General features: G+C 37.5%; 1 protein-coding gene across 1 annotated transcript in view; it reads left to right on the top strand.

Moving 5' to 3' along the window:
* Positions 1-12,889, top strand: part of LOC102416545 (sestrin-3) — an 80,342-nt gene that overhangs the window by 48,674 nt on the left and 18,779 nt on the right. The window contains exons 2-6 of the mRNA XM_025266976.3: positions 3,106-3,171; positions 6,665-6,862; positions 8,871-9,053; positions 11,636-11,872; positions 12,470-12,644. Coding sequence (XP_025122761.1) covers positions 3,106-3,171; positions 6,665-6,862; positions 8,871-9,053; positions 11,636-11,872; positions 12,470-12,644 — 859 coding nt within the window. The remainder of the gene's footprint in view (positions 1-3,105; positions 3,172-6,664; positions 6,863-8,870; positions 9,054-11,635; positions 11,873-12,469; positions 12,645-12,889) is intronic.

The raw sequence follows: 12,889 nt of genomic DNA, 5'->3' as shown, positions 1-12,889 counted from the left end.
AGAACTTTATAGCATATTGGTAGTATGCAACAAGAACTTTATAGCATATTGGTAGTATGCAACAAGAACTTTATAAAGATTTATAACCTAAACCCCAGTAAATCCACATCTGGGAATCTTTCTAAAGAAACCATCTTAAATACCACAAAATATGCCCCCAAGTCTCTTTATACAAAGATATTCACCATAGCACTATTTACAATAATGAAACCGTACATACACCGATATAAACTATACACCAACATAAGCCATGGTGGTTTGGTGGCTAAGTTGTGTCTAACTCTTGTGACCCCATGGACTAGAACCCACCAGGTTCCTCTGTTCATGGGATTTTCCAGGCAAGAATACTAGAATGGGTTGCCATTCCCTTCTCCAGGGGATCTTCCTGACCCAGGTATTGAACCCACATTTCCTGTGTCTCCAGCATCACAGGCAGATTCTTTATTTGCTGAGCCATTGGGGAAGCAAATGACTAAGTAAATGATAATTCATAAAATGATGTGCTCCCATACCGCTTTTTATATGCATATACAAACTATGATATAGTTAATGCATTTCTGCCAGTCTACTACTTTTTCATGTCCCCACTGTACTTCAGTTCAGTCACTCAGTTGTGTCCAACTCTTTGTGACCCCATGGACTGCAGCACTCCAGGCTTCCCTGTCCATCACCAACTCCCAGAGCTTACTCAAACTCATGTCCATCAAATCGGTAATGCCATCCAACCATCTCATCCTCTGTCATCCCCTTCTCCTCCCACCTTCAGTCTTTCCCAGCATCAGGATCTTTTCCAGTGAGTCAGTTCTTTGCATCAGGTTGCCAAAGTATTGGAGTTTCAGCTTCAGCATCAGTCCTTCCAATGAATATTCAGGACTGATTTCCTTTAGGATGGACTGGTTGTATCTCCTTGCAGTCCAAGGGAATCTCAAGAGTCTTCTCCAACGCCCCAGTTCAAAAGCATCAGTTCTTTGGCTGTACTTAGCACATTGTGAATGCTCAGTAATATCTGCTGGATAAATGAACAAATGAGCATTGACACAAATGAAATCATTATCAGTTGCTTCTTATCAACTGGTTAAAATTAACATGTTATATTCTTTTAAGTATAGTAGTATGCAGTTCCACTTGTGATGAAAATGTATCTCACATTTAAACCTTGGCCAATCCAGAAAATATTTTTGTAGGCAAAATAACTATTTCAGACCTTTAAAGATAAATCAGTTGATAAATATATCAAATAATGATTTATAAAAATAAATCATATTAGTAATAAATCATTCTCTATCTCCAAAGTCCCTTTGTACACTTTTAGTTTATTTTTCTCTCCCCATATTTTCTTTGAATTTGATGTATTTTTTGAAATAAATATATATAAAAGACTCCACTTATCTCCCTATTGACGTTTTTCCCCTCAAACCTGTGATCTGTCTTCACAATCAGTTCCTCTAACTGCTTTGTTTATTTGAAGTGATCAGTTGTCAAGGAAATTGCCTTTCACATACTGGTGCCTTAGGCTGTGTTATATAGAGAGTATTCAAATTTTCATTTCCTATAATTTACTAAGACTAGCAAGGAGAAGAAGTCTGTCATTTTCTTCTAAATTATTTTTCTAGGTAAACCCAGATGATGGTTGATGCAGGCAAGAAATACTAATATTAGAAATTCTAAACTGTTTCTTTTGACATGGAATCTTCTAATGTACTTCACCAGCAGATTGAGATCTCTTTGTCATCCCTTCACAAATATAACCTAGATGATTAGTTCTTCCTAAAGCACTAGCAGTTTAAGATGATCATTATTTAATATATTTATCTCAGTAGCACCCTGAAAATTGTTGGAGATTGTGTGCCAAACTTCTGAGGGGCAGGGCCCATGTCCATCTTGCTCACCCTGTATCTTGAGGCTACCACAGTATCTGGTTCGGTTCTCAAAAGATTGTTAAATACTTGACTGCTTCCTAATGAAGTAAGGGATTCAAATACTTTTTTGTGTTTGGTAGGCTCTTGGATTGTAAGGAACAAAAAAGATTCAGGCTACCTTGCAGAGAAAGAAATAGGGAAAAAGGGAGTGGAGAGAAGGGCAAGCTCAATGTTAACACTCCTTTCCAGGAGACGTCTGTTCCCCTGTTCTTCAGTTTCTCACTCAGTCTTTATAATATTCATAAACCAAAGCAGAGTTGCTGTTTTTATGTTACGACTTTGGAGGGCTTCTATTTCATAAACTTATTACTTTTATTATAGAAAGTCAAGTGGCTGTTCCTCCTGTCTCTTCTCCTGGTAAGAAGCATTTCAAAACCAGAGAGCCTGCCTCTGACTCTTCTTGCTCTTCCTTATGCCTACAGAGGAGGAAGTTTGTTCCTGATGGGAATTTTTCTGACTTATAGATGAATGTACTTAAATGGGGACACAAAAACAATATTTTTAAAAAGTTGAAATGAACACAGACATGCCATTGGTGATCTGGCAGTTATTACTACTAAGTAGAATAGTGATAGAACAATAAACATTATTATAGTCTCCATTTCTCAGGTGAAATTAACCTCTACTTCTCCATGTTTTACATTTTTCTTACCCAAAGCTTCAGAGGTTTATATTAGATATGCTTATTCCTATTTTATTCAGAAAGAAAAACAGAAATCAGACCATTGCTTTAGGAGGTTGTGTGTAATACTCTTAGAATCCAACTTTTCCTTTAGCTTCAAATTGAGGTTCAACAGTGTGCTAGTATACTGTTAGATATGATTTTATTACGGAAGCTGATGGTTTCCAGTCATGTCACATATGGGCTAAAAAAATCTCTGGTGCTATAGAGTACGACTGAGGGAAATAACATTTGAGGAGCCTGCCTGTGTGCCCAGCACCATGGTAGGAGCTTGTCTGTCGCGTTATCTTGTTCATGCAATGACCCCATAGGTTGTTTGCTGTTGTTGTTGTTATTGTTGTTGTTTGTTATGGAGCTGGAGGGGGCGGAATCCAAGACCTAACACTTTGAGTTTACATAATTCTATTTACTTATTCCATTTATTTTATACTTTAGCAATTTATACCAATTTAACTTTTCATAGAAAGTCATCATTAATACATAAAACTTTTCTTTTAAAAACAGGATAAAAGAATCAGAGTATCTCAACCCTTGACAAGAGGACCAAGTGCCTTTATTCCAGAGAAGGAAGTAAGTCAATCTGTCTTAATATATATAAAGTGATTTTTAAAATAACTCAATTGTGTCAAAGAATATCTGCATTTTTTAATATGGAAGTAAACATGTGTTTTGCTCTTATTCTTATTTGTCAGAAAACCACAGAAGTATTTTCTTTTCAACTTCACTTGAAAGATTGTATGTGTAATAATCATCTTATTTGGAGTTAGACAGTACTGCAAGTTTAGAAAAATATAAATTTTACCGTATTTGATTTCAAATATAGCATTTCTGAACAAAGCTGCTAACAGTAATAAAACTTAATATTATCATATAGGTTTAAGGTTTTAAAATGGCCAGTGTTTCATGGTGATTATAGGTTACATAAATGTTAAGAAAAGAGATTTTAAAGTGAAAAAGTAAGTTTCCCAACTAAATCTATTGAAGAAAACATGATATTCAGTTCAGTTCAGTCGCTCAGTCGTGTCCGAATCTTTGCTTCCCCATGAACCACAGCACACCAGGCCTCCCTGTCGACACATCACCAACTCCCGGAATTTACTCAAACTCATATCCATCGAGTTGGTGATGCCATCCAGCCATCTCATCCTCTGTCGTCCCCTTCTCCTCCTGCCCCCAGTCCCTCCCAGCATCAGGGTCTTTTCCAGTGAGTCAACTTCACATGAGGTGGCCAAAATATTGGAATTTCAGCTTTAGCATCAGTCCTTCCAATGAACATCTAGGACTGATCTCCTTTAGGATGGACTGGTTGGACCTCCTTGCAGTCCAAGGGTCTCTCAAGAGTCTTCTCCAACACCACAGTTCAAAAGCATCAATTCTTCAGCATTCAGCTTTCTTTATATTGCAACTCTCACATCCATACATGACCACTGGAAAAACCAGAGCCTTGACTAGACAGACCTTTGTTGGCAAAGTAATAATCACTAGTAATTAGTCTTTTCATTTGGTTCTAAGTCTCTGATGAGACAGAATGTCAGAGAATCTCCACTACAAGCTGCACTTTTGATGAAGCTGGGGGAGTCAAGATGGTAAATGCAGAAAGAATGTTTGTGAAATGACACAAAAAATATTATAAGAAAATTTGCATGCCTGTTTAGTGGGTATACATCTCTATGAAAGATCACAGCAATGTTTAGGACCTGGAGATTCCTAGCTGCCTTTAACTTATACTTGGGCTAAGAAAAATTTAAGGCCCACTAATTGAATTTTTCTCTGCTTAAAGGAGTTATTAACTCATATTAACCATGGTTATATATATTGGTTTACTATTGATTGCAAAAAGGTATCATTTATCTTAAAGCACTAGCATTATTCCTATATTGTTCAGAAATTAGTCAAGATATATTTGAATACCTATGATGTTTCAGGTATCCCTTAAAGAATGAGTAGAATTTGAATAATAATACATGTCAGGTCGCACTAGAGTCAGCAGTTCCATCATGTTCATTTTGACCTTTTAGTGACCTTGCCATTTCCATGAAACTCCAAAGTTACCTGTAATGTTTCAGGAGCTCAGGGACTGTAGGTGATCATGCATTAGAGAAACTGCTGGGCTTGTCCTGTTTCCCTCATAGAGCACACGGCTGCTCTTAGCAGAGTGATTGCCTAATACATATATAAAGGCTTCCTGAAATGCTGCCATTTACACAGAATGTATTTGGAGACAATCTGGTTTGCAGAAGCAACGGCTGTTTTCAGGCTCTGTTGCATCATAAGAACCTATTAATGTCTTTTAGGCATCAGTTAAGCAGAAGAATCTTCTGCTGGAAAACAAAACAAAACAACAAATATTCTGTCCCTAATTATATAGAGTTTATCATGATCCATTCCATTTTTAACTGTCATCTTGGTTCCCTGTAGTTGACAAAATGGGAGGACATGAACAAATGGAAATACATTTGGTTTTATAGTGAGCCAAAGTGGAATTGCCTTTTTTTTACACCATTGTAATTAACATTTCCTCACAATTAACACTTTTCAAACATTACATTTCCTTTGGGATTAAATTTTCCTCCATCAATAGTGCCTTTGTATAATTTGTACTTATCTTCAGAAGAGATTGTGAGGCCAGCCCTGAAAAGTAAACAGAGCTTCTTAAGAGCAGTGTGGATCTTTAGAAAGACCACGAGTCTAGATTTGAGGAGACCTAGATTCTAGACCCAGAGAAGGCAATGGCACCCCACTGCAGTACTCTTGCCTGGAAAATCCCACGGCCGGAGGAGCCTGGTGGGCTGCAGTCCATGGGGTCACAAAGAGTCTGACACGATTGAGCGACTTCACTTTCACTTTTCACTTTCATGCATTGGAGAAGGAAATGGCAACCCACTCCAGTGTTCTTGCCTGGAGAATCCCAGGGACGGGGGAGCCTGGTGGGCTGCAGTCCATGGGTTCACAAAGAGTCAGACACGATTGAGCGACTTCACTTTCACTTTTCACTTTCATGCATTGGAGAAGGAAATGGCAACCCACCCCAGTGTTCTTGCCTGGAGAATCCCAGGGACGGGGGAGCCTGGTGGGCTGCCGTCTGTGGGGTCGCACAGAGTTGGACACGACTGAAGTGACTTAGCAGCAGCAGATTCTAAACCAGGCTCTGCTATTAAATAGCTGTATGAGCTGAAATTTAATCTTGAGTCTGTTACCTTATCTAAAATAAGGGACAAATTCTTCTTAAGTCTAGAACTCTAATTCTAAAATGCCAATAAATAAGGAACCAAGCCGAGAAACACACATCTGATGTTCATTGATTCCCACTGAAACAAGTCCTTCCATGGGGTGCTAATAAGCTCTTAACACCTTCAGAAGCCAATTGTTGGTATGATGCCCAAGCTGTCATTGTTTATAAACCTGTATGTGAATAATCTATTTTTGAAAAAGTCCTTTTGATTTTCTCAGATGCTGCACGTCCATTTTAATAACTTACATTGTTTCTAGTAATTAATATGATAGGCTCAAAATGGGAATCTAGTATCCTATTAATTTTTCAATTAGCACTTTACTACAAATTATCCTATTTTTCTTTGTCACCAAAAAAGACTGCAGAAAGCTTTTTTAATGTTGAATAACGAAAACAAGCAAGGGATCAGACTGAAAAATGTCTGTCCTAAGATATAGTCATTAAGTGTGTTCATAGGCTATTTTTGAGAGAAAATTCTAAATGCTTTCCCTCCCCACGAATCAGTGTGACAATAGCCAGGCAAGCAGGCCCTGAAAATTTTTGCCTTATGTGCCTGGCAAAGCAGATGGAAGCTTCTTTTCTCCAACTTCATAGCTGTGTGTATAATGTTTGATAATTTGACATTTGTTGTTTAATAAATTGTGGTCCCAGAGCCAAAAATGAATGGTGCTTTCATTTTCATTTCTGTTTCTAGTATGAAAAACTGCGTTATTTCAGTGTCTGTTAATGTCAAAAGGACCTTCATCGGCTTCAGTCATGGAATAATGCATGTAAACCACTGGTGTGTTTACTTCTCAGCCTTGATTTTGTTTTGTGTTTCTTGGTTGAAAGGTTGTCCAGGCAAACACAGTGGATGAACGTACTAACTTTCTTGTGGAAGAATACTCTACATCCGGTCGCTTGGATAACATCACCCAGGTCATGAGCCTGCACACGCAGTACCTGGAGTCCTTCCTGAGGAGCCAGTTCTACATGCTGCGCATGGATGGCCCCCTTCCTCTACCGCACCGGCACTACATCGCCATCATGGTATGCTCACTTACAGTTCCTGTGTTCACGTGACTTGGTCCCCATTTAGTCCCTCTCCCTGCTGGTATTACTTGTGGTGCAGAGCTAAGTATAATCGCACGGAAACAACAACTCAAGAAGCTTGTGACCTTTTGGATTTCAAATCCACTGGTTACATTTTGAATGTTGTAACTCACATAATATACTGAATGTTTCTGATTTAATTATTAGTAAAGTTTTCCATGTTTAATCTCATGATTAAAGATGTTTATAGGGTCGAAAGTACTGTTCCTGCTGCTGCTGCTAAGTCGCTTCAGTCGTGTCCGACTCTGTGCAACCCCATAGACGGCAGCCCATCAGGCTCCCTCGTCCCTAGGATTCTCCAGGCAAGAACACTGGAGTGGGTTGCCATTTCCTTCTCCAATGCATGAAAGTGAAAAGTGAAAGTGAAGTCGCTCAGTCGTATCCGACTCCCAGCGACCCCATAGACTGCAGCCCACCAGGCTCCTCCGTCCATGGGATTTTCCAGGCAAGAGTACTGGAGTGGGGTGCCATTGCCTTCTCCGAAGTAATGTTCCTAGTGTCCCTCAAATTTTCCTTTTACTCCTGATAGTTTTCTTTCAGTATTAATATAAAACAGGTTGGTTGTGACTTTTTTATTTAGTCATTCTGTACATGAAGAATATCACTAATTTGGCTAAATAAGAGCAAAGTATTAGCCCTAGGCGACTCTGTCAGAGAAGAATTCCTAAATAAGTTATACTACTACTAAGTTTAGTACTTGGTGCAAGCTAGTTAACTAGTTAATTAGAAATTGGGATGATGGACAGCAGGAGTAAGAAGGTAGAAACAGTGCTACAGTTGGACTGTTGCTGGAGAAAAGAACAAGATGCAAGTGCAATATATTTGGAGAAGTTAGGGGAACATCTGGGCTGGCAGAGTGATCAAAGCCAGCCAGGAGTTAGTTTTTATCAAGTTTAATTTGTTTATGCTCTCACTGAAGTTTTAAACAACAAAAAAAGGGCTGCATCCTGTGTTTTATTAAATGATGAACTTGACTAAGATTACTCAGCTTAAGGTTTTGACGACACTAAGTCTGAAAGCCAACTTAGAATGGTCACCAACAAAGAAATAGGATGTGGAAAACAGAGTAAAACAGTACTATTTAACTGAGAAGCAGCCCTGAGGAAACGAGCGGTGAAAAGTCTGTTTTTCTTGGATTTACCAGTTTATCAAGGCTGATTCTGGCTTGCCTAGGAAAGAAAGGGTCAGTGAGCTTCAGTTTCATCTCAATAGGAGGATGGGCACAGATAAGGCTGATTCACAGTTATCTCAAAGGGAATAAGAAAAATACTCAAACTAGTATATATTCTGAATTGGTACAAGTTAATCAGATTTTATTGTGTTTTAAATAGAATATAGTTGATCTTACTTACCATAATGAAATGAACATATACTTCCTTCACATAAATAGAAAATGGGTTCTAGATTGACCCCTACCACTTCTGGATGAGGAAGTAATTGGCTTCATGTGACATTTACTTATATGTCAGCTTTATGTATCAATTCAAGAATCTATGACAACATTGTGATGAAAGTTTTAGGAAGAGCATTCTCTAAGAAAAGAATTATTAGCTATAAAAATGAACTTTTTTTGTTTGTTTGTTTTTAATTTTTTTATTTTATTTTATTTTTAAACTTTACAATATTGAATTAGTTTTGCCAAATATCGAAATGAATCCGACACAGGTATACCTGTGTTCCCCATCCTGAACCCTCCTCTCTCCTCCCTCCCCATACCCTCCCTCTGGGTCATCCCAGTGCACCAGCCCCAAGCATCCAGTGTCGTGCCTCGAACCTGGACTGGCGACTCGTTTCATACATGATATTATACATGTTTCAATGCCATTCTCCCAAATTTCCCCATTCTCTCCCTCTCCTACGGAGTCCATAATGACTGTCCTAGTAATTGTAGAATAAAACCGTACCATGACTGTTTTATCCACCAAATCTTTTCTTTGTGTTGTAGGCTGCAGCTAGACATCAGTGTTCTTACTTAATAAACATGCATGTGGATGAATTTTTAAAGACAGGAGGTATTGCTGAATGGTTGAATGGTTTGCAATATGTACCACAAAGACTGAAAAATCTTAATGAAATAAACAAGCTGTTAGCACACCGACCCTGGCTGATCACAAAAGAGCACATTCAGGTACTGAGTATTTCTTTAGGGGAGAAAGAAATTTTACTAATGATTCTTAGAGTTATTTTCAGTTAAGTATTTTGCCTAAGACTTACTTTGAAATACTTGCATGTTAGGAATTTGAAAAAAAAAAAAAATAGTGTATTGAAATGTGTAGAAAATGTAAGTCATTGGGTTTAAGTTAAATATAAGTGAATACTTCTCTGTAAGTGAAAGTCACTCAGTCATGTCCAACTCTTTGTGACCCCATGGACTATACAGTCTGTGGGATTCTCTGGGCCAGAATCCTGGAGTGGGTAGCCTATCCCTTCTCCAGTGTATCTTCCCCACCCAGGAATTGAACAGGGGTCTCCTGCACTGCAGGTGGATTCTTAACCAGTTGAACTACCAGGAAAGCCCACTTCTCTTTAAGTAATCAGTAATTAGCAAATAGCTATAAGAAAAGTTGATTTCTATTTTCAAGCAGTAGGCAGAACAAAGAAAATGCATTAGGAGGATAACATACATAGGTTCTAGTCTTTAACTCTTAACTACAAAGTATGTGACCTTTAGTAAGTTAACTTTTGTGGGCCTTGGTAGTTCACCCTTCTATAAATGAGATGCCTAATGAGTTCTAAACTCTTTGCAGTTCTAACATTTCATAATTTTAAGATTTTGAAAAAATGATTTTTCAGATAAAAGTGATTTGCCAACTGATGTGTATATACTTACATGCTTCTAGACACTAGAACTTAGATAAGAAAGAGAACTGTGATTGGCTGGAGCACTTGCCCTTCAAAAGCAGCATCTGTTAAAAGCCTCCAGGATGAGGTTGTTGAATTAATGCTTCGCACCATGCTTGGCACTATTCAGTTAGTAGGAGTCATCAGCTAAATGATTATCAGCAGAAGCCTTAGGTACTTAAAATCCCTTCTTCCAATGCATTAGAAATGTTCTTGGTTTAGTTTTTCCCCTCATTTTGTTAGTTATTTGCCCAGTTAAACCAAACTTAGCTTTTGTCAGTCTGTGTACTCTCAGATTTGTATTATCTATTAGGGTCTGTTTATAAAATATGAACAAAGCTATAGCAAAAATGTGCTATTTATAATAGCAAATAAGAAATTTAGAAGCAATTTACATGTGTAAGGAAATGTAACTGTAGTTCTGGGCTACAATATGCCCATGCTTAATAATTAATTGAAGACAGTGGAGCCTCATGAAAATCAAATTTTTCAAAAAGTTTGAAAAGCAGAGAAAAATGGATGTATACTCTGATTATTTAATTATACTTTGAAAAAAGAAGATATGTAAAAGTTACATAAAAGTGGTAGAATATGATTGATTTTTCCTTTTTTTCCCCCTGAGCTTTTGGTAATGTATTAAATTTGTATGTAGTTAAATAATGGAGAGTAAAGCAAAAGCAGTTTTTTGATTTTAGTTTTTAGATGTGAAGTGAGCCAAGTGAAAGTTTTAGATTTGAGAACAGATCCCCATACACACACTGAAAGATTAATTAGATAAAGATTGATGGGGAAAACCTTGAATGGATTAATAGCTGGAATTGTAATGATTACTGTGTTTAATGGCTTCACTTATGATTCCAACATTCATCTGGAAAAAGTGAAAGTGAAAGTCATTCAGTCATGGCCAACTTTGTGACCCCATGGACTATACAGTCTGTGGAATTCTCCAGGCCAGAATACTGGAGTGGGTAGCCTTCCCCTTCTCCAGCGGATCTTCCCAACCCAGGAATCCAACCTGGGGCCTCCTGCATTGCAGATGGATTCTTTTCAGATGAGCTATCAGGGAAGCCCATTCATCTGGAGGATCCAGTAAAATAGCATGTAAAAAAAGTGCTCTGATATTTTTATTTTTTTTTAACTTTTTATTTTGTATTGGATTATAGCCAGTTAACATTGTTGTAATAGTTTCAGGTGGATAGCAAAGGGACTCAGCCATACATATACACATATGCGTTCTCCTTTAAACTCCCCTAGCATCCAGGCTGCTGCATAACATTGAGCAGAGTTACCTGTGCTGTACAGTAGGACCTTGTTGGTTATCCATTTTAAATAGAGCAGATTTTTTTTAAATGTCCCTTCAAATGTGAGGTAGTTTTCTACAGTGTCTATCATCTGCTGTAGGTTCTTCCTCTGTCAGAGACGATATCCAAGACAATTAAAAGTTGACCTACTGAATTAAATATTTATGTTATTTTTAAGGTAGAGTCTGTACCTTTAAAACCTTCAAATAAGTGGTCTTGCTAGAGAAACTTTAAAGTCCCTTCTAGCATCAGTGTTCTTGGATTCTCTAAAATACCTTATTAAAATAGCATAATATAGAAAAATGCTTTGGAAACAGAAACTCCAGTATATGTATAAGGAATTTCAGAGAAGCTACAATGTAATTCTATTGTTAGTTTTGATAAGTTTAATGTAATATTGTTTGACCAAAGCTGTATCTTTAATATATGAAACAGTTTAAATGGAATTTTTAGTATTATTACTATAAATGGAAATATGCAATTTTATACATTTTTCCATACTTTTTGAAATTGCTTTGTAATATTCTATGATTTTCACTTTTATTCTTGATTGGCTTTCTCATTTCAGAAACTTGTCAAAACTGGAGAAAATAATTGGTCTCTGCCTGAACTGGTACATGCTGTGGTCCTACTGGCTCATTATCACGCTTTGGCAAGCTTTGTTTTTGGTAGTGGCATCAATCCAGAAAGAGATCCAGAAATCTCCAATGGATTCAGGCTAATACCAGTCAACAACTTCTGTGTGTGTGATCTCGCTAATGACAACAACATAGAGAATGCATCCCTTACAGGCAGCAACTTCGGGGTTCGTTTTCTTAACTGTTTGTCTTTACTACTTTGCCTTTAAACTTGCTACATTAACAACATCTAGAGAAATTATCTGCTTAAACGGGATATTATGTGCTTGAAATATTTTGTATAATCTTTTATTACCCTAAAAATTTAACCTGTTGCTGAAGTTCTGAATTGTCTTAAGGAGGCTTTTAAAGCAATTACAAATCATAAGACTTGTAAGGCTGCCCCAGTTTTAGAAACAAGTAATAATATAATCTAATATATATCAAATTTTGTTGTATTGGGTTGGCCAAAAAGTTTGTTTGCATTTTTCTGAAAGCTGTTATGGGAAAACCTGAATGAACTTTTTGGCCAACCCAGTAGAATTCTAGATGAAATAAATCCATTCATATAAACTTTCTGTGTTTATAGCTGAAGCAGAAACACTGTACCTCTGAAAATGTTCGATTTTGCCATATGATTTTCTTTGGAGTTAATGGAAAGCCCACTTAGGAAATTAATGGCTATGCTAGTGCCGCTGTACATAAGGTGATATTGGGAGATGGAGACATTTACCCTAACAACTTTTAATGTTAATAACACCCAATATTATCTTCTCTGGCTCCAGATTGTCGATTCTCTAAGTGAGCTAGAGGCCTTAATGGAAAGAATGAAAAGGCTTCAAGAAGAAAGGGAAGATGAAGAGGCGTCTCAGGAAGAAATGACCACTCGCTTTGAGAAGGAGAAGAAAGAAAGTCTTTTTGTGGTCTCTGGAGATACTTTTCATTCATTTCCTCATTCAGGTGCTTTTTCTATTTCACTATCTTTGCCTTTTCTCTTTGCCTTTGACTTCCCTGGTAGCTCAGACGATAAAGAATCTGCCTGCAATGCAGAAGACCCAGTTCCATCCCTGGGTTGGGAAGGTCCCTATTGTTCTTAGAACCCTGACTGACCACCTCAGACCACCTTCAGTATTTTCCATATGGATAATGGAATGATTCCACTATCGTGTTCCTTTCATTTAGTTCTCTTCTACCTGATGCTGATG

The sequence above is a fragment of the Bubalus bubalis genome, chromosome 16 (assembly GCF_019923935.1).
Source record: "Bubalus bubalis isolate 160015118507 breed Murrah chromosome 16, NDDB_SH_1, whole genome shotgun sequence".
Classification (NCBI taxonomy): domain Eukaryota; kingdom Metazoa; phylum Chordata; class Mammalia; order Artiodactyla; family Bovidae; genus Bubalus; species Bubalus bubalis.
Note: the sequence above shows the minus strand (reverse complement) of the source record. Positions and strands in the feature narration are given on the sequence as shown.